The 26277-nt window shown below is 39.4% G+C and overlaps 1 protein-coding gene across 1 annotated transcript in view; it reads left to right on the top strand.

Annotated features, from left to right (window-relative positions):
• Positions 1-26277, top strand: part of CFAP43 (cilia and flagella associated protein 43) — an 86595-nt gene that overhangs the window by 57135 nt on the left and 3183 nt on the right. The window contains exons 21-35 of the mRNA XM_014461918.2: positions 1976-2080; positions 3077-3193; positions 4988-5218; positions 6736-6942; positions 8569-8658; positions 9198-9278; positions 9881-10006; positions 13159-13278; positions 16331-16438; positions 18373-18459; positions 19272-19360; positions 20884-21097; positions 22432-22544; positions 23924-24083; positions 24629-24793. Of these exons, the coding sequence (XP_014317404.1) occupies positions 1976-2080; positions 3077-3193; positions 4988-5218; positions 6736-6942; positions 8569-8658; positions 9198-9278; positions 9881-10006; positions 13159-13278; positions 16331-16438; positions 18373-18459; positions 19272-19360; positions 20884-21097; positions 22432-22544; positions 23924-24083; positions 24629-24793 (2013 nt within the window). The remainder of the gene's footprint in view (positions 1-1975; positions 2081-3076; positions 3194-4987; positions 5219-6735; positions 6943-8568; positions 8659-9197; positions 9279-9880; positions 10007-13158; positions 13279-16330; positions 16439-18372; positions 18460-19271; positions 19361-20883; positions 21098-22431; positions 22545-23923; positions 24084-24628; positions 24794-26277) is intronic.

The raw sequence follows: 26277 nt of genomic DNA, 5'->3' as shown, positions 1-26277 counted from the left end.
TGGCTAGCCTGGGGCGAAGCCAGTCCGGGTTCTGGGTGCCTGCAGCCAGCCGGAGGAGGGAATCCTGGGTCCCGGGTGCAGGGTGAGGCAGAGGCAGTTAGAGGTGATCAGACCAGCAGGGGAGCAGTTAGGGGTGATCAGGCTGGTAGGAGAGCAGTTAGGGGCAATCAGGCAGGTAGGCAGAGGTGGTTAGGGGCAATCAGGCAGGCAGAGGGGTTAGGGGTGATCAGGCAGACAGGCAGGCGAGTGGTTAGGAGCCAGTGGTCCCAGATTGCAAAAAGCAGTCGAACATCCCCTGAGGCATCCCAGATTGGAGAGGTGCAAGCCGGACTAAGGGACCCCTCCCCCATGCACGAATTTCATGCACCAGGCCTCTAGTCTTATATAATAAAAGCCTAATATGCTAATCAACCAAACGGTGGAACAACCTGTTGCTATGACACACACTGACCACCAGGGGCAGACGCTCAATGCAGGAGCTGTTCCCTGGTGGTCAGTGAGCTCCCACAGAGGGAGCGCTGCTTAGCCAGAAGCCAGAGTGCAGCAACAGTGGCAGGAGCCTTTCCCACCTCTGTGGCAGCATTAAAGAGCAGCGACCTGAGTGGTAAGGAGCAGCGAGCAGGTGTGTGGTAAGGAACAAGGGGTCTTGGATTGCGAGAGGGCTCAGGCCAGGCTGAGGGATCCCCCCAAGTGCAAGAATTTTGTACACTGGGCCTCTAGTCTATTTATATAAAAGCCTAAGCAACCTGCCAACTGGCCAGTAGCTATGATGCACACTGACCACGAGGGGGCAGACACTTAACGCAGGAGCTGCTGAGCTGCAGTGACTTGGAAGCTGCGATTTTCGGGTGACACACCCAGAACCAGAGAGGAGGGAGCCCGATTCCAGGGTGCGTCACCCGAGAACTGCCCTCTCGCTAACCAGGACCCCTCAGGGGATGTCAGAGAGCCAGTTTTGGCCCGATCCCCGCAGGTCAGGCCAATGGACCACACCAGGCCTCTAGAACAGTAAATAAAACAGATAGGTCCCACCTACATAGGGCTAATCTAGTGGAGAAGACAGACAATAATAAACAAACCTCTCTATATTGTGTGATTAAAACAAACTGGATGCTGTGATGTATGTGGGAGATCCACTTCTGTAGTCAAAGAATATCACTTTAAAGGGGTGACATTTCAGTTGGGAACTAAAACAAGAGAGGGGGCTGGCTATGCAAAGTTCTGGGGAGAGAATATCGGGCAATGGTAGCAGCGAGAACAAAGGCCCTGAGGCAAAAGTGGCTTAGAGTACTCCAGGAAGAGAAAGGCAGAAGGCTGTAGCACAGTGGGTGAGAGAGCCTCATTGGATGTGGGAGAAGTAGGCAGAGGCCAGCTCTCAAATCCTTGTATATTATGGTGAAGAATTTCGCTTTTTTAATTAAAAGTGCAATAGGAAGCTGTTGAAAATGATCCCATTTTTATAACAAAATAAGCACCAGTTTAGGGGCTTTTTGAATGTTATTTGGTTTTGCAACAATCCAAAAAGATAGGTTTTTGTTTTCCCCACTTGCAGAAACTGAGACTTCAGGGCTAGAGTCACTTGGCTAAGATCCCACAACTAGGATCTGAGTAAGGAAGTGCCATTCTGCCCACCAGGCTTCAGGCTCTTCTTCCTTGGCCCTGCCTTCACTCAGGCCTGGAATGTCCCTTCCTATTCTGGTACCGGGTTCTCCCAGCCCATTCAGCTGGACTGCTCTGCAGTGAGTGTGGATTGGGTGCCTGTTCCCATTCTCACTCTAACATTGCTTCTGTCTCCAAACTCACTCTGACTACCCAGTGCATCTGGGGGCAGAGCAACACTGTGTTGGGGAAAGAAGACCAAACTCCACCACTACTAAGTATGCAGCCATGACAGTTAGTGAATTTACGAATGAGATTTTATTTTTAAGAGGCCACATTTTCATTTTTATCTTTCCCTTCATCTATGTTCTTCAAGATGAGAAAAGATGTGGACATGCATAACCTAGCCAAGAGCTATTTGGCTGAAATTATTAAAGAGGAATGCTGGAATTCAATGGCTGTGAAAGGTCGAGCTCTGAAGGTAACAGATATAACTGCAGATATAAGATACACACCTTAACTTAGCCAGTGAGAAATTTCATTGAAAGTCTCATGGCAGAAAAAATTTTTAAAAAGAACTTTAAGAAAATCTATACATTAAAAAAGCATTCAAAGCATACCTTGCCCCTTTCTGTACTGAATTTTACCTAGATGTGTCACTTTTTCTTATCTCATTCTTCCCTCTCTGCTCAGTCTCTGTGTACTTCCAAGCTAGCATCTCTTAAGATTTGTCTTAGCATCTCTTTTCTCTATGACACTACCTGCACCCAAGTCTTCATATCTGTCTGTTTCAAAATGTCACTCACCATCCACACAGATTGAAAATTAAAAATACTATTTTTCACCTTTCTACCTGTGCCTGCCTTTACATTTTCTAAAGGACTGTTTTTCATGCTTTTTTATTGAGATTCCCATTTCCCTCTTTGTGTAGGGTGACCCAAAGTCCCAGTTTATACCTGTGATCCTAGAGTAACTATTAACAGCACCCTCTTCACTTTTAATTATGCCCCATACCCCATTTGGTTATGGTCAGACTACATTTATGTGATTGCATATTCCTCAAAAACAGAGTTTTGGACTAGATAATTCTTTATTGTGGATTGAATGTAGGATGTTTTGCAACATCCCTGGCCTCTATCTGCTAGACCCCAATACTCCCATTAGTAAAAATCAAAAATGCCTCAAGATATTGCCAGATGTCCTTGAGGGGCTGGAGAGGAGGGGGAAGGGCAAGCAACATCACTCCTAGTTGAGAACCACTGCTCCAGACGTAAATCCTTCACAAAACACAGCATTTTTAAACAAAGTTTACGCCCGTACTCATGGAATATATTGTTTTATTTTCAAGAAACTTTCCATTTCACTCATACATGATAACCTATGAATTAATTTTCATCAGGGGAAACATCCCCCACTCCATTCCAGATACACACACTTGCACTAACAATGGATTTCTTTTGTGTGTTTTTCCAACAAGTGCTTTCATATCCCCTATGTGGTTGAGAACTTCCCAATGAAAGAACGCACGGCAGAAGAGCTGAAAGAAGTGAAGAGGGTTTTGCAGCAAAGGAAGATTGAAACAGAGTGTTTGAAAGTACAATTTTAAATATATGTGTGTTTTTATAAGTGATATGTTTTACTTCAAAACCTTCACACAGATTTGAGTTGGGATACAATTTAGAATAAAGTTAGATATTGTCTGTATTTATATTTTCATTTCGTATTAATTTGTAGAACATATCCTAATGAATATAGGAATCAAATCCACAGAATCAAGAAGCCTGTATCCTACACAACACTGGCTAGCCTTTAAATGTGAGGATACAGCCCAGCCAGTGTGGCTTAGTGGTTGAGCATCAAGAGGTCACAGTTCCATTCCCTGTCAGGGCACATGCCCGGGTTACAGGCTGGATCCCCCGTGTGGGGCGTGCAGGAGACAGCCCATGAATGATTCTCTCTCATCATTGATGCTTCTCTCTCTCTCTCTCTCTCTCTCTCTCTCTCTCTCTCTCTCCCTCTCTCTCTCTCCCTTTCCCTTCCTCTCTGAAATCAATCAAAGTATATTTTAAAAATAAAAAAATAAATGTGAGGATATACTTTAAAAAATGAGATTTGGGAATGAAATGTCCTACTCTTTTTATCTTTTCATCTCTCTAGGGATTGAATTAAGATAATTGGTCAAAGATGAAGTAGTGTCTGTTTTGATGGAATTATGCTTTTTCCTAAAGCAATTCCAGCTTTTTACAAAGCAGCAATCGCTATCAAACCACTACAAAAACACTTGCCCCACTAGTGTAGTTTTTTTTTGGCAAGAACCTTGCATCCATTATTTTTCTGAAACATAAAATTGTGTATGTGTGTTCCCCCTGTCCCGCGTGGTTCAGGGTTCAGGATCTGGAAGAGGAGCCGCACACAAATGAAAGAGAAGAGACAAGAGATAATTTGGAAATACTGGGGGGCCAGGCGGGCAAGTCCAACTCAAGGGGAAGGACTTCTACCGGTGCCCAGGCCTCACCAGCCTTTTTTTCAACTTTGGTTAAACATAAAACCCTTAGTCAGGGTGGTAATTGCAGTGACAGACAGGCTATCTTAAAGGTCAGTAAATATTAGGAGGATTTACTCTGAGACTATTTGATCAAGAAATAATTTAAGCCCCCATTGTCTGGACTAGACAATCGATGCATAACTCAGGCCCTGGGTTCAAGGGTCACCAGCATTCTGGGATCCTTGTTTGCACTTCTCTGCTAGTGAAGACAATGGGCGGCCTCCTGCATAAAATGAAGGTGTATTTAATTCTTCTTAACCTACCCACCAGTCCTATGTGAATAAGTTCCTTTGTAAAACATGAAAAGGTGCATTTTTTTAATGCTTAAGTTCTAACAAAGACTCAAAATATTTACAAACAGCTATCATCCTGACAACAAAATATAAATATTACATACTAGCAAGGACAATTTCTACTCTTTTGCCTTACCCATAGTTTATCAGTTTCCAAAGCTTTCATCTCTTCAGCAGTTTTAAGTCTATCCATCACTTTGAATTCAGTTGTTGACAGGACAATTTAACTTCTTTTTTAAAAACAAACAAACATATTTTTATTGATTTCAGAGAGGTAGGGAGAGGGAGAGAGAAATAGAAACAAAAAATGAGAGAGAACCTCTGATCAGCAGACTCCTGCTCATCCCCTTCTAGAGATCCAGCCCACAACCTAGACATGTGCTCTGACTAAAAATTGAACTGTGATCACTTGGTTCATAGCTTAATCACCAAGCTATACCAGCCAGGACAATTTAACATCTTAAAGTGATTGTTGAAGCAGTTAAGTTGTCACAAAATTGCCCTTTAGAGAATTCTTATTAACTTCCATTTCACCTTTTTCTATATTTAGCTACGGAAGGAAATTATAGAGGTTCAGTCTGCTATGACCATGGTGAAAAAGCCTCGTCATGAAGAGGAGGATGAAGAGGAGGAAGAAGATGTGACAGTAAAAGATACCAAGTTGCCCAATTACCTGCTTGGCAGTCTGTGTACTGATTTTGGGATACATGCCTCTTTGTTGTCAAGCCAATTGGAACTTCATTCCAGAGAGGAGAAAATCAACCAAATTATATTACTAAAAGTGGGTGAATTTTTTCTTTATCCCTGAAAATCTCTAAACATCCTCATGAGGTGTCTTACAAAGGCTCAAAAATTGAAATCTCATGCCAATCAAGTGATGTCTTTATATACACAGAGGAATATCCTGATGTTCTTTAAATATCCACGTTCGTTAAGCAAAGCTGTGTACAAGAGTTTCTTGCATCCATTTGGATTGGGTTCTGTGATAACAGATTTTCTAAAAAAACACCTACACTGGCTGACACCACAAACAAACCATTCTTCTACTTAGATCTTTAATTAGCTCAAAGATAAAAGAAATCCTTGAATGCCATCTTCAAGGAAACCCAGACGTCAATTAGGACCTCCTTGTATGATCAAGATGTGATTGTTTGTCTATCCCCTTAACCTTGGAAAGATAATTTCCTCCCTAAGATTTGCATAACTTCTGGGGCTCGGGAATAAGGTGCAGCATCCCTCAGGCTCTAAGCTCCTACTGCTTGCTTTCCACCAAACAAAAGTCAGTCTCAGAATACATCTGTACATGCCTACGGAAGGTTTTTGAGAATTCAATGATGAAGATTACACCAATACAAATAGTCTGAAAATTAATGTTGGCCATTCCTGATCCTGAAAGTCCTTCAGCCATGTCTAGCCTCCTGCCATGGTACTCTGCTGTCTCTTTCTATCTATTTCTCTTCTCCTTCAACCCCTGAAATTCCTGTACATTTATAATAAGAACTGTTTAGTTACCTCTTTTCTTGCCCAGTTGCTGTTGAACTATGCATTTAAGGTCTCACGTTTCTGCTGCTTTATTAAACCATTTTCCTACAAAAAGGTCCTTTGAGCCTAAGATAAATTCCGGTGCCAGCTGCTAAGATCATTTTCCCACCCTGCTTTAATGGTTTCATCTTCAATAGGATAGATATAGAGACTGAACTCTGATGGTAAAAATAAAGGCTACTTTGAATTGATCTATTGTTCCTAGCAGAGATGGGAATAAATCATTTGAACCCACCTGCCACCTTAGTAATTGGCTGATCCACCTCGCCAACTTGCATCCCCTTTTTACCTGAGAATAACCTGACTGTATATGGGATCAATATTGTGTGTGCTTGTGCTTGTCTAGTAGATTCTCCAAACAACTTCTATAGGCCATCTCTTCCTCACTACATCTCCCCCAAACACAGTTCCAAATAAAAGACATTTCCCAATTTAAGCACTTACACATTGCTTTTTGCATGTTTTATGATCATTTTTTAAGAATATATACAAAAGAGCTTCCAACTACTCATCACCCACTTTAGCATATTGAGTTATAACTTACATTTTGGGAAGAAGGTTGTGGTATAAGTTGTTGCCTTAATCCTATGTATGGGATACCACTGTAGGTTACTGAACCAAGAAATGATTTAATATAAACAGTGTTTTAGAAAGATTAATTTACTGCAACTTAAAATGATTTTGTGGGAAAAGTAAAGTTGTAGGATTATGTTACCAATAATGTGATGTGTTTTCAGTAACATATTGATATTTCAGGATATCACTTACAAGGTAAAAACTATTTTCAATCATGAGTTTGATTCTGCATATAAACAAAAAGAGTTTGAAATTGCACGCGTGAAGGAAAGAAATGTAAGAATTCAAGAAATTATTTCAGATCTGGAATTGGAAGAACCAGTCTGGCTACCAGAACTTGATGACAGTGAGAAGCCAGAGAGAACCCTTGTTGTGGAAAATAGTGAGGTACTGGCAAGCTGCATTATCCCTTCTTTTGTTTCCCATGACAGTTTCTTACACTCTTATTTACTCATTTTGTTTGTACTACTGGGAGTGACAGCATTCCCAGTTATAAGTAACAAAAAGAGTTGACATAGCCTCTGCAATAATGAAGATTTCTTTTATGAGTGCCACGTTGTTCAGAGGAGATTTGGACACCAAGTCTAGAAAGAAGGGGGAACCTCAGACTGCAGTCTTGTGGGGAGTCTGGGAGTCTGTCTTCATCTCTTGGCCCTCTTCTCTCTGCATTTCAACTTCCTAGTCTAGCAGTTTCTGCTTCGTATCTCCCTCACTGAAGAGAGTAGCTGATCTGAACCTGAATCTCTCATTCCCAATTCCAGATTTACCTGGGAGGGGGCTCCTTGGCACAACTGTGCCCAGTGCCTGTGCAGCAGGAGTTTGGGTTCCATTGTGGGCGGAAGGCTGACAGCGCTGCAGTAATCATGTAGGCCATTAGGGCAGCACGGGTCCCAAAGAAAGGGGGCTTCCTGGACAGCCTTCTTAAAAGGTGTGTGGCACAGAGGCGATGAACAAGAAATGCTTAAAGAAAACAAAGTACAACCACATCTCATTTCTAAAAAGTAAAAAATGCTAGAGGATGCTCCAAGAAAACCCCTCGTTCACATGAAATGATCTAAATTGCTTTGGGACAAAAGGTAACAGTGTCGCTTAGAAGTAATGGCAAACATTTATACCGTCACTGTTCGAAGTACCCTGAATAGATTGAGACTAAGTTATCATTATAAAACCTTATAAAATAGGTACCAATATTACCTCCATTTTACAGAAAAGGAAACAGGCACAGAGAGGTGAAGTAGCTTGACCACAGTTACAAAGGTAGTAAGTAACAGAGTTGGGGTTTGAACTCAATCATTATACTTCCGAGTACTTCCTCTTAACCTCTACACTCCACGGTACTTGTTTAAGGAAGTCGGTTCTTCCAGAGCCAGACTCTAGCTACAAGACTTAAGACACAAGGACCCCAACCTGCTTCTCTCACCGAGGCCCTGCTCTAGGCTCACTTTGTATGCACATAATTAACCCTGCCCACTGCTTCCTCTCATATGCTAATCCCTTCTGCATTTAGGAGAGTGATCTTATAAACCATTTTGTTCTTCCCTGCTTAACCCCTGCAGTAGCTGCTCTGGATAACACCCACAAGTCTCTTTCTGATGGCCCACCCTGGGCCTCCTTCACTCCAGCTGCTCTCCCTGCCTTGCTCTGTTCTGGCCACACTTGCATTTTCACAATTCCTTGAATGTCCCAAGCTTTGACCTCTCAGAACCTCTATCCTGAAGGATTTGGCTTAGATGGCACTTCTTTGGACCCCTTCCCTTCCCATCTAAACCAGGTCCCCTGTTTAATTTCTTTAGTGACAGAGATGGATTTAGAGAGCTAATAGAGAAATAACTATTTTTTTCAACCTTCTCATTTTAGACCTTATCTTCATTCCAAATATAGGAAATTGGTTGTAAAATCTGGATATACCCTTTATTCCCTTGATATCTTCTAAACTCTACTTAGTGTGTGGAAGGACAGTTTAGTTGAATTTTGTAAGAAGAACAGCAGAAAACCACATTTTTTTTCTTTCAGATTACAATTCAAAAACATGTTCCTCCTTGGCAAAGAGCCAAAAAAGAATTGCTTGCAGCCCAAAAAATGGAGCAATGGCTTCAGTCGCAGGTATGCAGTTTTGCACAGTACCTAAAACCCTCATTCCTTTAGGGGTTCCTGTTCCTAATTTGGTTTAATAGTGTTGTTCTTGAACTCTACTATAGAAACATACCAACACACTTGTCATGGTCAGGGTCACTGGAATCTCAGTGGCCCCCTTCCTCTCTCCCCTCCATGCCACTGCTCACCCTTCCCTTCCTAAATGCAGTCATTCTAACATTGAGTGGGAGGCTGACTGGGGTGCCACTAGAGCAGTGATGGCGAACCTTTTGAGCTCGGCGTGCCAGCATTTTGAAAAACCCTAACTTAACCCTGTTGCCGTGTCACATATAGAAATTTCTTGATATTTGCAACCATAGTAAAACAAAGATTTATGTTTTTGATATTTATTTTATATATTTAAATGCCATTTAACAAAGAAAAATCAACCAAAAAAATGAGTTTGCGTGTCACCTCTGACACGCGTGTCATAGGTTCGCCATCACTGCCCTAGAGTGTCCAGTCTCTGGGCCAGCTACCTGCCCTTGTTGACCCTGGCTCTTTCCCAGGCCAATGACACCAGACATCGAGCCCTGATGGACATGATGGGAGGAGTCCTGGAAGTCAAGAAGGAAGATATTCTGAGAATGGTGAGATTTCCGACGTCCTTATCAAAATGGAATTTGGGTGATGAGAACTATTTACATTTGACCATTTTTGTCTATATGAACCTGAGCTTTAAAATTCTACAGCAACAAGTAAACAACCTCCAGTACCTTATAAACATACCACATCAGACAAATAAGATATTGGGAATCACTGCCTTTCAATCTGACAAACAGGGCAAACAAACAAAAACAAGCAACCATAGTGTTTTGGTCTCACTGAAAGCAGGGATAATGCTGCACCTGTTATTCTCCAGAGAAACATTCCCTTTGACACCTGACATAGGTGCCCCTGGAGCTCAGGTGTAGTTCTAGCTATGAAGATATCAACACATACCTCCAAACCTGTCACCTAAGAGTCTGGGTATATCCCAAACTGTCCAACCTCTTTAAGTTACAGAAAAAAACAGTTGTAACATTTTTTTTCTTATATTTTGGTCAAAGTGTCAGGTTATTATCTTGCCACTGTGAAGAACTATACCGTGTTAAAGGGCCCTTGCTTTTAACTGTAACGATAACCCTGAACTTGTATTGTACTGCTTCATAGAGGTTTGTGCTCCACTACATGCTTTCCTTTCTATCTTCAGGTGATTCCTCAGCCTGCTTTCATGGCAAAACCTGATGCTATATGGACTGAAGAGGAAAGAAAACAATTCAAAGACTATGAGAAAAAAGTCAGGGAGTTAAATGAAGAAAGAGATAAGTATAGAAAGGTCAGAAGTGCAAATAATTCATATATCCTACCATATTCATTATTGTTTCAGTATATTTTCAAATTAAGTGTTCTTGATTTTCTCATTGTCGTCAGTAGTTGAAGGATAGTGTTTCAACTGAAATTTTGAAGGGAATTTAGGGAACTAGGGGGATATAAAGTTAAAGAGTTAGAACAATTTAAAACAAGAAGAATGTATTTTAAATTTTTTAAGTTCTTCCTGATTTCAACATTTCCCATGTTATTGCAATTCATTTGGTTTTCCAATCATTCTTCAAATGTTTCATGAACACCTATTACAGTATATTCAAGGCACTGCTCTGTATTGTCTACAGCTATTTGAGTTCAGTAATACTCTTGCTTGATTTACTCTCAGTCTCAAGGAAAGGACTTGAGGGAAGGACACCATCAGCCCAGCACACACTTTACAGTTCTAATTTGAGATTTTTTGCAATGCAGTTCTACTTTTATCTCCTTCCATTGCGAAGAAACATTCCCACATCAAAATTGCTTAAAATTATAATGGAGATATAAAAGCTGATGGTATACAACCAAATAAATAATATTTATTCCTCTGTGAAGAAAATAAAATCATACCATCATTTGAGGCAGGACAGTTTGTCAGCTTTACAGTGGCTGTATCTCATGAACAATTTCTTTGAACCTATTGTTAACCTGTCATGTTTTTATTCACTGCAGTCCTCTAAGAGTGCCCTGGCATTTTATCTTAAGATAGTACTTACCTGAAAGCCAAAATGAGTAGTTTTGAATGCAGTAAAGATTGCAAGGAGTTGGGGGATAGGAATAAAGTGTGGTTATTTACTCTGTGGTCCTGCACAGTACGATACTGCACTGCCCACACCCTTACCCCCCTGCTCCCTGGTCATGCTCACTTGGTAAAACCCAGCCTTGACAAAGCCCAGCACTTGGCCTTCTCTGCACTTGCACCTGCAGTAGGTAAAGAAAATAAAAATACTGACTGGTTTCACTCTAATGGCCTTAATCTTTATTAGGTCCTGACACCTGCTCAGCAAAGCTAGTCCATTTCCCTGCTAACTTAGTCCACATCACCTGGGGAGCTTGTTAAAAATGCAGATTCGGATCCCATCATTCTCAGGAAATGGGAGCGTCCTCAGAATCCTAACAAGCAGCCAGGTAGTGAGCCAACCGCACTTTAAGTACCCAGGTCCTACACTTCACACGGTCTCTAGCCTCGAACTTCCAACCTCCAGTCCCCTGTCACCTTATGTTCTGTTGCACTTGGAGAAGAGAAGCAATAAAAGATTTCCCTTACTCTTCTGCCACTATGTCTTCCAGCCCCTAAAGTAAATCCCTAGAATCTCCCTGCCTTGCTGTTTCTTCTGGAAGAAACAGCCTTGCGTCCACCCAGGCCTGGTCCTCCCCTTGTGCACTAGAACCATCCGGTCTCACCCTGCAGCATGGTTACTCCAGCACTTTGCCTTTCCCCTGCTCGTCAATTTTCCCCTCTCTGCTGGAGTTTTCCTACCAACATACACATGCTGTAATCTTTTACATTGTATACAAAAGGAAAAGGAAAAAGACTTTTTTGAAGGAGATTCTGGAGTTCTTTCTACTATTCTTGTTACTTACTTAAAAATAAAAAGTTAAAGAATTCCTTTGATCCCACTTTCCTGTCAATCCACTACTCAGTGTCTCCTCAAAAAAAACTCCAGAAACAAACTATGATCATTCCTATTTCTCCCTTCTCAATCTTTAAAATAAATAAATAAATAAGGGAGGAGGAGGGGAGGGGGATAGATATTGAGCAAGTGATAAAGCAAATGGGGCAGAATATTAACAGCTGATTAAATTGGTTAAAAGTATATGGGAATTCTTTGTACAACTGTAACTTTTCTGTAAATTTGAAGTCATATCAAAACTTAAAAGAGCCGGAACCGGTTTGGCTCAGTGGATAGAGCGTCGGCCTGCGGACTGAAAGGTCCCAGGTTCGATTCCGGTCGAGGGCATGTACCGGGGTTGCGGGCACATCCCCAGTAGGAGATGTGCAGGAGGCAGCTGATCGATGTCTCTCTCTCATCGATGTTTCTAACTCTCTATCTCTCTCCCTTCCTCTCTGTAAAAAATCAATAAAATATATTTTTAAAAAAAACAAAAACAAAAACTTAAAAGATACCAAAAAATTTAAAGATAAAAATTGTAGCAACATGTCTAGAATTGATCTGCAGATTTTGTTTTCTTTAAAAATGTAAACTCATAGTTTTTCACTTACCTAGTGTATGCTTAGCTCTATGTCCTGGTGGGATTTTTTAAAAAAGGGGTGGGAACCAGCCGGTATGGCTCAGCAGTTGAGCACCAATCTTTGACCCTTGCACCAAGAGGTCACTGGTACAATTTCTGGTCAGGACACATACCTAGGTTGTGGGCTTGATCCCCAGAAGGGGACGTGCAAGAGGCAGTTGATCCCTCCATTGACCTCCCCCCCGGGCCAAACCCCAAAAGGAGTCATATACACTGCTATATGTAATACTTTAAACAATAAGATAAAACTTAAAAAAAAAAGAGGCAGTTGATTGCTGTTTCTCGTCGATGTTTCTATCTCTCTCCCTCTCTCTTTCTCTTGCTCTAAAAATCAGTAAAAACATATTTTAAAAAACATAAAAGGAGGTGGGACTTTTTTTTACCTGATGTAGAACTGCTTAGAAAAATAAAACATACCAAAAAACAAGAAAGAATATATATTCCCTTCTTATTTCCTTAAAATCTAAACAATTCTATGAAGAGATATTCATGGCTTTTACAAAAATCAAGATTTCTTTTTCCAGGCTGGATGTGTGCCTGGCAATTTCTGTCCTATATAGAGTCAGAATTTTCTGGAAAGATTTGCTGTGACTTGTTTTTCTAGGCTTACTGCCACCTGCATCATTAGTAATGATCAGTGATTTTTAACTTCCTTTTTTTCAGTAAAATATTTTCCAGCAAAAATCTCAGACTCACAACCTATTAAACAAATCCAGGTACAACATCTCTGATTGAAGGGGGCCAAAGAGCCTAGAACACCACTCAAGACTTGCCTGCCACCTGCCCCTCCCTTGTGGCAAAATGTGAACATCACTTCCTGGGACATTTGATGTCCCTAAACGTTAACTTTGCTGTTGACTTCCTTTCTTTCAGTCCTTAGAAGCAGAATTGAGGAAACTTCAAAACTCAATTCAAGAAAGCACACAGAATTTTGATGAATATTTGAAAAGACTCTTTGAAAAGAGGGTGAAGGCAGAAATGGTTATCAACCAGGTAAATAAAAGATCCCTTACATAACTTTTTAAAAAATGAGTTTCCAGGTCCTCTCAGTGTTCTTGGGATATTGACCAACATCCTTTCTGGCACCAAGGTCCTAGGGGCTCTGGCCCTGGCTCCCACTCTACTCTCATCTGTGCCACCCGCCTCCTCACTTGCCACACTCCCTCCTCTGATGCTTTTTGTCCTTCCTCCCAACTCTACTAGTAATATTCTCTGCCAACGTCTTTGCATCCTGGCCTGTATCTATTTATCTGTCAGGTTCCAGCTTAAAAGCCAATTCCTCAAACTATATTAGATCTTCCTATTATATACTTTGTTCTTTTGCTTTGAATCATGTATTTACAACTAAATTTTAATTTTTGTGTGGTTACTTTTTAATGCTCCCAGCACTATCTCCATGACTCTGTCTTGTTCATCCCTGTATCTCCAATGACTAGCAAAGGGCTGGGTTCATCTATATGTTAAATAAATGAATAATCCACATGCACAAAAGATCAAATGAAAAATCTGGCTTAATTTCATTCAGCAGTAAGAATATAAATGAAGCATGCATTGACTAGAGAAGCAAGAAAATCAAGAAGTGGAGCCTTTAAATTCTGAGGGAAAATTATGCCTAACATTGGATTTTATACCTTACCAAGCTATCAACTGAGTGTAAGAAAAGAAGAAGAATATTTTGAGAAATGCAAAGTCTCAAAAATTTACATGCACCCATTTTCAGGGAGCTGCTGGAAAATGTGTCTCACCAGAGCAAGGGGACCAACCAAAAAAGATGAGGGCAGTTAAAGGGACCTTGAGGAATCAATCTGTATCCTTAGCAGCCCAACAGGAATGCTATACCAAAAAGGTTTTATTTAAGAGGGTTTAATGCATGGACTCTTTACTGAGGTATAGGCAAGGGAAACAGCAAGGAATGGCGAAACACACTGAGACTAGCAACAATGGGAAACCAGTATCGTCCCTAGAGCTAAAGAGGTAAGGGGAGGGAGCTGTTACCAGGGCCCAGCAAGACCTATAGCCATGGGAGAGGCGTCACTCCTCAGCAGACATAGCCATAGATAGAACATAATGACTGGCTGTCAGGAAGGGAGTGTATGTATATGGTTGTTGGGTGGGGGAAGACTGGAAATGAATATCCCAGCATTAGTCATAAGAGCAGCATTAGTCATAATGGCCAAAAAGTAAAAATAATCCAAATGTCCAACAATTGTAAATGGGTAAATAAAATATGGTTTATCCATATAATAGAATGTTATTCAGCAAAAAAAGGTAGTGTATGCTACGACATGGATGAACCTTGAAAACATGCTAAGTGAAAGAAGCCATATACCCAAGGCCACGTATTGAATAATTCCATGTATATGAAATGTCCAGAATAGGCAAATCCATAGAGACAGAAAGTTAATTAGTGGTTGCCTTGGGGCTGAGGCAGGGAGGCCTCTGGGGGGTGAGCAGGGTGGGGCGGAGAGAAATGGGAAATGACTGCTAAAGGATTTATTTTCAGAGTGAGAAATATTCTAAAATTGATTGTGGTGATGGTTGTACAACTCTGTGAATATAGTAAAAACCAAAATGGGTTATACACTTAAATAAGTGTATGGACTGGGAAACACATCTTATAAAGCTGTTATTTTAAAAAGATATGCTTATAACATCTTTCATACAAGAGAATGAGAAAACTATCACAGACTACTAAGTAATATCAAAAGGACTCAGAAACCAACTTTAAAAGCTCCCCTAAATGGAACAACTTAAGATTCAACAATGATAATAATTGCAACAAACTGAAATCCATAACATTTGTTTAAATTTATGAATTTGTGATATTTTAAAAAGTAAAAAATGCTAATGGTTCATTTTCAAAAGATAACAACCAATTCATTATCTAAATAAACTGGTAAAGAGAAAGCATCAACTATTTATTCTACCTTTTTATATGTACTGTAACCAAAAAGAAGATAAGAAGAAACCTCTCTTTATAAAATAACTAGAGGCCCTATGCATGAAAATTCGTGCAAGAGTAGGCCTTCCTTCCCTCGGCTGCCGGCACTGGCTTCCCTCCAGCCCCAGCTTCGTCAGGAAGGACATCCAGAATGACATCCAGAAGGATGTCTGGTCTAATTAGCATATTACCCTTTTATTATTATAGATTTCAATTAGTAAGTTAAAAAAAGGAATAATAGAAATAGAATATTACCATTTTGCAACTCTCAATGGATTAATGGACCTGGGCATTGAGCATTGATAGCTGCTAACATCCACAAAAAGAAAGACAACCTGTTATTATACATACGTCTCCTTTTCAAAGAACACAGTATCTCCTACAGTCTTGCCAAAGGGACCAAACATGGGTCTCATCAGACCTCTGATCCAGCTGCCAATTTTCAGGAAATACATGGGATGAAGGACCCTGATAAATTCACCATAAATATACAACTAGTGAAATGCAGACCAGGTGATAACTGCAGATAGATGTAAGGAAAAGAAAGGGATGGAAAGAAATCTGTGGAGTATAAAAAACTTGAAAAATGTGACCTTTTTTTAATAGATAAGTTATACTATTGTACTTGGACAAAGATAATTGGGTAATAAAACTATAAGGAAACACAAGAAAGTTATTACTCTGAGACAGGACAGTGGTTATGATTGGGGTGGAGGCTATGATGGGATACATGGAAGGGCTTCGGGCAGTGGCAAAGTTCTGTTTCTTGAACTGGATGGTGACTACAAAGGTATCTGCCTTAATAATAATTCATTAAACTCCACATTTGTTTGATATATTTTTTCTGTATATATGAAAAGACGAGAAGTGTAAAACAGCTGAGTAATTATTATAACAGTTTATATCCCCATTTTCTTAAAAAAGATTTATCTTTCTTGTATGTCATAAACTTGCTTGATGAGTGCCAAGTCTTTGGCCCTAAATAGAATAATTCTTTCTTTATTATTATTATTTTAAAATCTTTATTGTTGAGAGTATTACAGATAAAAAATTCTTTCTTGAGTAAGACTATTGATCATTCCCCTTTTTAAAATATTTCTACAGGAGGAACTGAAAATAAATAACCTTCTCTTTTCTTTACTGTTGGATGAAGAATTAAGCACCAGAGAAACATTTCTAAACAACTATCTTATAAAGAAGCAGGAGGAGAAAGTAAGTATAGTATCTGATATCTGAGTACAGCATTTTTTGATAGACATGCTCCTTTTTTAACAAGAGCACACATGCCTAGACCCTTTCTTCCTTCCATATTCCTACTCAGCTGTATGCATTCCATGGCTCCCTGTCTAGGACTTTGCTCCAGGGTCAGGTGAAAGTTATGTGATTCTTCATTTGCAATCATTTAGTCAAAAGAACCATATACCTTTCATGTGACATCTATAATAATAAAAGCATAATATGCTAATTAGACTGGACATCCTTCCAGACAACCTTCCGGACGAAGGCGGGGCTACGAGGGAAGCCTGGGTCCCAGGTGCCAGAGGGAAGCCGGTGCCGGCAGCCAGGGGAAGGAAGGCCTATTCTTGCATGAATTTCGTGCATCAGGCCTCTAGTATGGTTGAGATGAGGCCATATAGCTTCATGGTTGAAAAGACCTGATTTTAATCACTGACTGGCTATGGGGCCTTGGACAAGACATATACTAGTAGCCTTTGAATCTATTTGCAAGCTCTTCACTGGGAATGTTGTTCTCTCTGGACCATTTGGCACCCTAAGTATTACTAATGTAAGCAATGGGTTAGCTTATAGAATAAAAAGCTGTCATATTCTGTAAAACCTTATCTAATAAATAGGAGCATGGATAGATAAGTTTCATTAAAGAGACAATGAAAGAAAAATGCTTGTCACATAATTTTCTAAGTATGTCAGCCTTTATTGGTAATATTAATAAAAGATAAGTTATGAGTGTGGTTGATTTAAAGTACCATATATGACATATGTACTTATTCTTTGCTAAGAGTCTGTTAAGCAGCATATGCAAAGCACCTTCTACATACAACCCTACTCATAGCAACCCTGCAGGGTATGGGCATTCCTCACAGATGTGGAGACCATCTCAGAGAGACTGGTAACATGCCTAAGTCACCAACTAGGATGTAATATGGCAGAAACTGGAACTGTGGAAATAAATGAAGACCATCTAAATAAGAATAAGCAGACTGTTCATTCAGAGCTTGGTATAGCAAGGGAACCAGCCACCATCATTTGTGTTTGGCAGACATTCAAAGGCAGGCAGAGGGATGGGAGAGTTTTATAATGAAAAAAGAGAGGACTTTAGGTGCCTTCTATTCTGATGTTATTGGCATGAGGAAGGGGGGGCGGTTGGGGGAGAGGAAGTTATTTAGAAATTCAGCAACCTATGTGATAGGTTTGGGGAGTATATTGGCTTTCTCTGGTTGGTCCTAAGTTAGAGATGGTGGCAAATATTTTAAAAGATGAAAGTTATTTTTCAAGTCTTGATAGTTTGGGGCCAATTGCTGTAGAGGTTAGGAATAAGAGTTCTATTTTTATATTTGGTCTGGCCATTGTCCTTTTATATATTCAGTCTCTCAGAACCCAGCTCCAGGAGACTCCCAAGCCTGTGAGATTTTATCATCCATACTGCCCTGCTGAGAATGTAGCATGCTCTGTAGTCACTTCCACACTCGCCTACAGAACTAGCTATACTCAGAAACAGGTGATTAGATGTTTGTTTCTTTAAAGTCTCCAGTTGGTTTAGTTTTTCTATAAATGTTATCTGCAGCCCGACTGGTGTGGCTCAGTGGTTGAGCATTGACCTATGAACTAGGAGGTCGAGGTTAGATTCCCAGTCAGGACACATGCCTGGGTTGCAGGCTCCATCCCCAATAGGAGGCAGCCAATCAATTATTTTCTCTTATCATTGATGTTTCTATCTCTCTCTCCCTCTCCCTTCCTCTCTCTGAAATCAATAAAAACATATTTTTTAAAAATGTTATCTGCAATGGATACATCACTGACACATTTATCTTGTACTAGAAATTCCTTGTTCTTTTTAGTACCTCAAATATTTGTGTTTATTCTGAAAAATATTCAGTTACAACTGGCTATTCCCAATGTTATTATAGAGCCAGACTATAATGGCCATCCAGAAAGCTAAAGATGACCTTGATTTGTACAAGGAGCACTATGACAACTTACTGGCAGAAGACAAGGTGAGAGCCATAGTCTTACCCACTTACCAATGCAGTAGAGTTGCTGCTGCCTGGACTTAAGGGAAGATTAAAAGGATAACAATTTAATTTCCTTATAGATCCTTCTCCTACTAAAATTCTCAATTATGAGTTAATTCCATTCTATACCTTTGTATATTTCTGAAAATCACTGTGTAAAATAAATGTGTGTAAACATCTCTGGTTTAAGCTTTCTCTTGCACAAAAATGAGAGAGATCATCTAGACTTTGGAGCTTTTCAAATTTCAGGTTGCAGGCCCCATTAGTTGGTTATGATATCAATTTGGTAGACTATGATCAGCAGTTTTTTAATGGAAAATAATGGAATAGAAAAGTAAATAAAGAAGGATGGAGTAGCCCTTTCTAGTGTTCTTTAATGGTTAGAGCGTAGGCCCAAGGACCGAAGGGTAGTGGGTTCGCTGCCTGGCCCCAGTTGGGGCACATGTGGGAGGCAATGAGTCAATTAAAGAAAAAAGAAGAAGAATGGAATAGGAATGGAATGAAATTGAATGAAATGGAATGGAATAGATTTTGCATGTTTTATGGGTAAATATTTTGTAAAACTTCAGTTCTAAGACCGCTTATATGAAATAATATTTTTAATTCACTAATGTGCTTCCTATTAAAAATCTTTGAGAAATCCTTGCATAGTGAGTGGTCACTCCCTAACAAGTCTACTTTATAAACCAAGTTTTCATGGCTTTTAAAAATCAAAGTGATAATAACCCTATATTGGCAACAAATAAAATGTTTCTGAAACAATTGCAATCCTGCAATGATCTGTTTGTGCTTAGGTTATGGATCGCAGCTTTAAAAAGGAATTTTCTGAAATCCCCAGTTATCAGGTGGATATGCTCTACAAACTCTTTAAACGCCGACCAAGGTTTGTATCTCCTTTGCTATCATGTTTCTGAGGAAAAGTCTCTAAATAAATAGGAATGTTATCAGATTTCAGCTTTTCTCACAATTAGATGGAAATATTCAGTCTAACATCTTTTATGTGAAAATGTTCAAGTGTCTTGATATAATTCAGTTTTTTTAAAAGATTATTCTTATATCTTAAGGTTAGTAATGAAGAATAATCATTTCTTTCATTATGTAAAAATAGTTACCTAGGTAAGCAAAGAGTCCCTTGTGGTATGAATTGGAACTACATGTAAAAGGCTTCCAGGACAAAATAAGTTTGGGGGAAACATTGGGTTAAAAAAACAAAAAAGTTAAACAGTTTTCTTTACAAGAACTTCTCAGAACTTGTTTTTGGCCTTTGGATCTCCAAATACAAAAAAATGGAGTAAGCAGTGTGTTCCGAACTTATTTTACCACAAATCACTTTTTCCCAGAGCATCTCATGTGATTGTGTTTAAGACAAAGTTCAAAAAATGCCAGTACAAATTCTTGAATATAACCATTATCAAAAGAGTTTTAAAATATTTGATTTTTATACTGAGAGTATCATTAGGATTACAGTCCTGCATATTTCCAATTTTTTATAAATTCATATTTCCATAATTTTCAAATGTAATCTAGAAATCAGGAGTTTGTCACAAAGATATAGGCTCATTTGTGTATGAGATACAAACTCGTTCTCTCACCTTTGATGGGTTACATGCAACCTGAAGAACTCAATTTAGAACATGCTTCATATCTTGATTTCCCTATTTTTCAAGTAATGAGTTATAATAAGCCTTGTGAAGAAAGTATTCTGTTCCTCATCTAGAGAAACAGAATAACAATATTCACGTCATGGTGTATTGTAAAACATTTGATAGTGAACTCCCTTCCCAGCCACAGCCCAGGGAAACCAAAACTAATCTATTAGTGTAGATGAAAGAGGCTCTTCTCGAGTTGTGTACATATCGGAACATAGTCTAAGCTACTCACCTGCAAAAGGATACCTGCAGAGGACGTGGCACAGAACAAGGGAACACCCACCCTTCTCTTGGGCCTTCACCTGCCAGCTTAAAATACCAAGAAGAATGTATTTTTTCAATTCTTATATTTTCATATTTCTGGTTATGAACTTTCCTTGACTGCTTAAAGAAGACCATTTAACATTTCTTGTAAAGTTGGTTCACTGATAACGAACTCCTGTGGATTTTGCTTGTCCTGGACACTCTTGATCTCTCCTTCAAGAAGGGAGACCTTTTGTAATCCAGGTAATTTGCCAGTGCTGACAACAGTTAGGGAGCATCTGTAGTTTAGCCAAGGTCATGTCTGGGATCCAGAGAATATGGAAACAGATCAAAGAGGGTGCTTTTCTCTTTGTAATAATCTGACTACAAGTGCCAAAGGAAAGTGTCATGCAATGTCATACCTATGCTAAGGATCATATTATTTAACATTGATTTTTTTTTTTTGGATATGTGAGAATGTGGAAGGTTGATGGGCTTTTATCGATAATACCAGGATTCACAAACCGAAAACACACTCAGAGATGGCCAGTCTTGTGCCTTTTGGAGAACGACCAGGATCTGGGAAATTGAATAAAGATGCCTTTGCTCAGTTAATGAAAGCCATGGATGACTTGGACAATCCTAATAACATGCCAGAAGGCTTGGACCCCTCAGTCTGGAATCATTTCTGTGTGACCAGACGAATGAAAGTGGAAAACGAACAAAAAGTATATAACTTTTCAATTTCCTTTCATTTAGTGCACTAATATAAAATAGATAGTTTATGGTGGTCAGTACTCCCAGAAAATCTAATTGTTTAGGTTTTCTTGCTAGGGTAGTATTAGTAATATTAATAAGAATAATAATGAAATAAAATATTAACCATAGTGTTACTGAGGGCTAAGTATAGGTCTATACCTGTGTAGACCCACCCTGTCCAAAATGGTGGTCACTCACTACATGTATTGTTTACTTGAAATAAATATGGCTAGTCCTAATTGAGACATGCTGTACGTAGAAAATACACACAGATTTAGAAAACTTAAAATAATGAAAAAAATAATAGTAAATGTCTCAATATTTTTATATTTATTATAGGTTGAAATGTTAATATTTTGGATATATTGTGTTAAATAAAATATATTAGTAAAATTAATTTTACCTGTTTAATTGCACTTTTTATAATGTGGCTACTACAAAATTTAAAATTACATATGTGGCTTGCATTTATGGCTCATATTATATCTCTCTTGGATACCACAGTTATAGACATAACTTCCCTTCTCCTCTCTGCCTTGATCTTGAGTAGTCCTTACCTCTTTTTGCATAGATTAGAATTATATTTCACCAGAAACAACTTTATAGTTTTGCTAGAATATTTTTTAAAATGTAACCCAGCCAGTGTGGCTCAATGATTGAGCTCTGACCTATTAACCAGGAGGTCACAGTTCCATTCCCAGTCAGGGCATATGCCTGTGTTGCGGGCTTGATCCCCAGTTTGGAGCATGCAGGAGGCAGCCTATCAATGATGATCTCTCATCATTGATGTTTCTCTCTCTCCCTCTTCCTTCCTCTCTGAAGTCAATAAAATATAAAATTTAGCAAAGGGTAAAAAGTTGAGAATGTGTTTAATTGGAAATAGAATCCTTCCTCTTGTTGCTTCTTGACCACCTCCTTCCTCCCCTCCCCCAAATTCCCTAAATTCAGTGCCACAGATTGGCCTATTTTTATAAAGTATCTATGATTTTATCATTTTACCTAAGGTGATGAGAACAAATGTTAAAATAAGATATAAGAAAAATTCTATTGCTTGCGTATTTGATTTTCAGCAAGAGTAATATTTTCAAATTATTCATGGGATATACCATATAAGTTCTAGAAATCTTGTATTATTACATATGGCAGGGATTTAAATTTTTATTAATCTCTTAGAAAGATGGATTTGTTAAGGTTTTGTAACAAAGTTAACAGATGTATGTTTTCTAAAATTCTTTAAATTTTTGTTTGCTTTTATTTCTAAAGCTCCATATGTTCTGAGATGTTTGTGGCTTGGTTTCTTCAGGTAAAGCAGAAAGCAGCTGGTTTAGTGGAAATGATGGCTTTCCTCCGGAAGAGAGTTGATGAGGATGAGAAGGTGCAAGTGGAAATTGAAAAAGTGTCCCATGAACTCATTCTGTAAATCCAACCTTTCATTCATGTTCATTTATTCAAAGTCTAAGCTAGGGCTAAGTTAGTTTCTGTTATCCTGGGGGAAGAATGCCTACTCACTGGCTTACAGCTGGCAGAGACTTATATTTCTCCTTGAGCTTCAGAATTTCTCTTTGAAAAAGTGCATTTTGTTACATAACACCTTATTTCAGAATGGAAGTTACCTACATGTTCCATTACTATTATAACAAACTAGAGGCCGGTACACAAAAATTCGTGCACTGGGGGGTAGGGGGAGGGTGTCCCTCAGCCTGGCCTGCACCCTCTCACAGTTTGGGACCCCTCGGCGGATGTCCACATGCCAGCTTAGGCCCACTCCGGGGGGATTGAGCCTAAGTTGGCAGTCAGACATCCCTCTGGCAGCCCGGGAGCCCTCAGGGGATGTCCTACTGATGGGCTTAGAGCTGCTGAGGAGGCAGGAGAGACTCCACCGCCACCGCTGTGCTCGCAGCCCTCAGCCCAGCTTGTGGCTGAGCAGAGCTCCTCCTGTGGGAGCACACTGACCACCAGGGGGCAGCTCCTGCATTGAGCATCTTCCCCCTGGTGGTCAGTGCACATCATAGCAACCGGTCATTCCTGGTCGTTCTGCCCATAGGGTCAATTTGCATATTACCCTTTTATTATATAGGATAGGTAACTTTTGGAAAAAATTTAGTATTTTTTCATCTCCTTCTACAAAAAAACACAAAGAATTTGTTTTTGCTGATCAGTAATTTTGGGCTCAAGCCACACAAACAACTGTGTGGAAAATTAATTAGTTATTTAAGAATTTTCCATCTAGTCACCTAACCAGCTAATATCTTTTTCTTTAGAAGAACTTGTTGTATTTTGCTGAGTGATGGGGCTACAGCTTTGTCCTTACTTTACTTTTGGCTATATTTACAGCCATATTGACATGTCATCTTAAGATCTAGGTTATAAAGAGAAATATGAGTTACCTAGAAATAGATTTGATAAGTAGCAGATAGATTAAACATTCTTAATATATCATCAGAAGTCAATACATAATCAAAACATCAATAGATTTATTATTTGGTAGCATCTCTATTTTTGTCAACTTATGATCACAATTATATTAATGTTTTATAATCATAAAGTGAAACTTTATGAATATATTTCTGTCCCTACCATTCTTTGAGCCGCCCAAGAGTGATTTATATCAATAAGAAGAGGTATCCTGGAGACCTCTGGGAAAGCTCATTATTGGGAACATATTTTCCACATTAATTTCCAGCATGTTTTCCTTCAGCTGAAGGACATTTAAATTTGGATATTGCCTGATAATAGGTGAAATTTGAAATATAAATACATTATAACTACTTACTTTGAAGTCTTTTTAAATTTAGATTACAGGAAGAGAAAGTGAAATTCCAGTTGAATTTGACCATCCAAATTCTCCTTAAACAAGGACAAGTAGAACTGGAGAATTTCCAGTTATTGCTGGAGTATCCTGATGCCATTCTCATCAACAAGACCATAATTGAAGACCTGAATGCCGTGATTAGGGTAATTATTATTTTTTAAAGAGAAAACAACAATAACAACATATTACCTACTGTATTAAATATTTCTTATTCTTCCATTTTTATGACAAATGTGTTTATTTTCTCTAGCTTACAGAGTTTTTGACATGATACGTACTACATTTTTTTAAAAAATCTTTGTTCCGCTCAATGTAATGCATCTGCCTTTGAGACTTTCTCTTAATCTTTATTTTCAACAGTTTATCTATTGCATCAGGAAGCAGGGCAGAGAGCCAGGCTACAAATGCATACAGATTGGAAGATTGGTGATTGGTCTGTCTAAGCATTGACATATAAATTGGCTATACCATTCAAATTCATCCTATAATTCCCTCTGTTTAATAACCATGCTTTATAGTCATCAGATTTTGCCCAAGAAGTAATTTTTTAATATTTGCTATATTTTTAAACAGACACAATTATTTCTGTGATCCATGTTTTCCAATTATAGAATACTGCTTCAAATATTCTCTATTCTTTGTGCAAAATCATATTATATGAACATCAGAATATACATTTTTTTTAAAGACTCAAGGGCATAAGAAAGTTGCTAGCATGATGGAAAGTAAAGATATCCACAAAGGAATATTTCAGATTGAGTGGGAACATAAGAAAATGGAGATGGAAATGGAAGATCTAAATCAGAGGGCTTGGGATATTCAGATGCTGTTTTTTTCAAGAGAACGTCAAAAGGTAAGTTCTCCCTACCCCACTATATAATTTTGATTTCATTCAACTAGTACTTAATTAGAAGCCTCAGTGATATCAAGCATATTCGAAGCCAGAAGTATTTCATAGTTTGTCTACAAAATCTGTCTTTTCTTTCTAGTAATTTACATTTACTGCCTTGGGTTCTTTGTGATCCATTCTGTTGTATAGCTCGATCTTGCAGTTCACCGAGGATTTCCTGCTTGTCAAATCCAGTGGTCACTTTCCCAGTCATCAACATCCTTCAACTTTCTATAGCATTTGACTCTCTTGATTGCCCATTCCTGTAGCTTTTATCATCCCCGTTTTCTCCTTTTTTGCTTCCAACATGTCAAACCACTTTGCCCCTTTTAGTGATTTCTCTTTTGCTTCTAACTCTTGAATATACCTATTTTTTAAGACTCTGCCCTTAGCTCTGCTTGTGTTCTAACTTAATTGATTACTTTTAAGAGACTAATTCAAGCTCTCTGGTTTCCAGTTCAACTAGAATCCAAGCTCTCTGGCCCTGACCTCCCTCAAGCTCTACTTCTATATTTCATACCTCCCAATAGCATCTCTTCTTAAATTGCTTCTGTAGTGTTTTTTTAGTCACTCACTCAGGCTTAAAGTTGTAGTCATCTTTGATTACCCTCTTTGCTTTGCCTTTCCTTCCATGTCTTGCCTAGTTTATTTATGTATTCCTTCATTCTCTATCCCCACTGCCTTTACCCTAGCTCACAACTTCCTTTTCAATGATTTAGACTATCTACACTAGTAAAAGAGAAACATGGTAATTAGCGTACGACCGCTACCCTTTTCATTGGCTAATCAGTGAGTATATGCAAATTAACTGTCAGCCAAGATGGCGGCTGGCAGCCAGACACTGAAGCGAGCATGAGGCTTGCTTGCTGCGGACTCCAACGTTCCCCGCCTCACTTGCCGGCCTCTCAGCTGCAACTCTAAGCAACTATGTACTATGTTGCAAATAAGAAGATAAACAAAACCCCAGAAACCAGCCGGACTGAAAGCCAGCCGGACCGAAACTTTGTATCGATGTTTTCAGCAGCAAGGCCTCAGAGCTAAAGCTGGTCCAGAATAAAAAAATAAAAAAAAGAAAACAAGGAGCTGTTGGGAGCTTCAGTCACTCGCTTCCGGAAAACAACCCTCAGCCCCTCACCCAGACTGGCCAGGCACCCCAGTGGGGACCCCCACCCTGATCCAGGACACCCTTCAGGGCAAACCAGCCAGCCCCTACCCATGCACCAGGCCTCTATTCTATATAGTAAAAGGGTAATATGCCTCCCAGCACCGGGATTAGCAGAGCAGCGAGGCTCCCGGCACCGGGATCAGCGTGACAGGGGGCAGCGCCCAAACCCCCTGATCGCCCTGCGGCTCTGTGTGTGACAGGGGGAGGGCCACAACCTCCCTATCCGCCCTGCTCTGTTCATGACAGGGGAAGGCGCCCCAACCCCCTGATCAGCCCTGCTCTG

The sequence above is a fragment of the Myotis lucifugus genome, unplaced genomic scaffold (assembly GCF_000147115.1).
Source record: "Myotis lucifugus unplaced genomic scaffold, Myoluc2.0 scaffold_162, whole genome shotgun sequence".
In the NCBI taxonomy this organism is placed as follows: domain Eukaryota; kingdom Metazoa; phylum Chordata; class Mammalia; order Chiroptera; family Vespertilionidae; genus Myotis; species Myotis lucifugus.
Note: the sequence above shows the minus strand (reverse complement) of the source record. Positions and strands in the feature narration are given on the sequence as shown.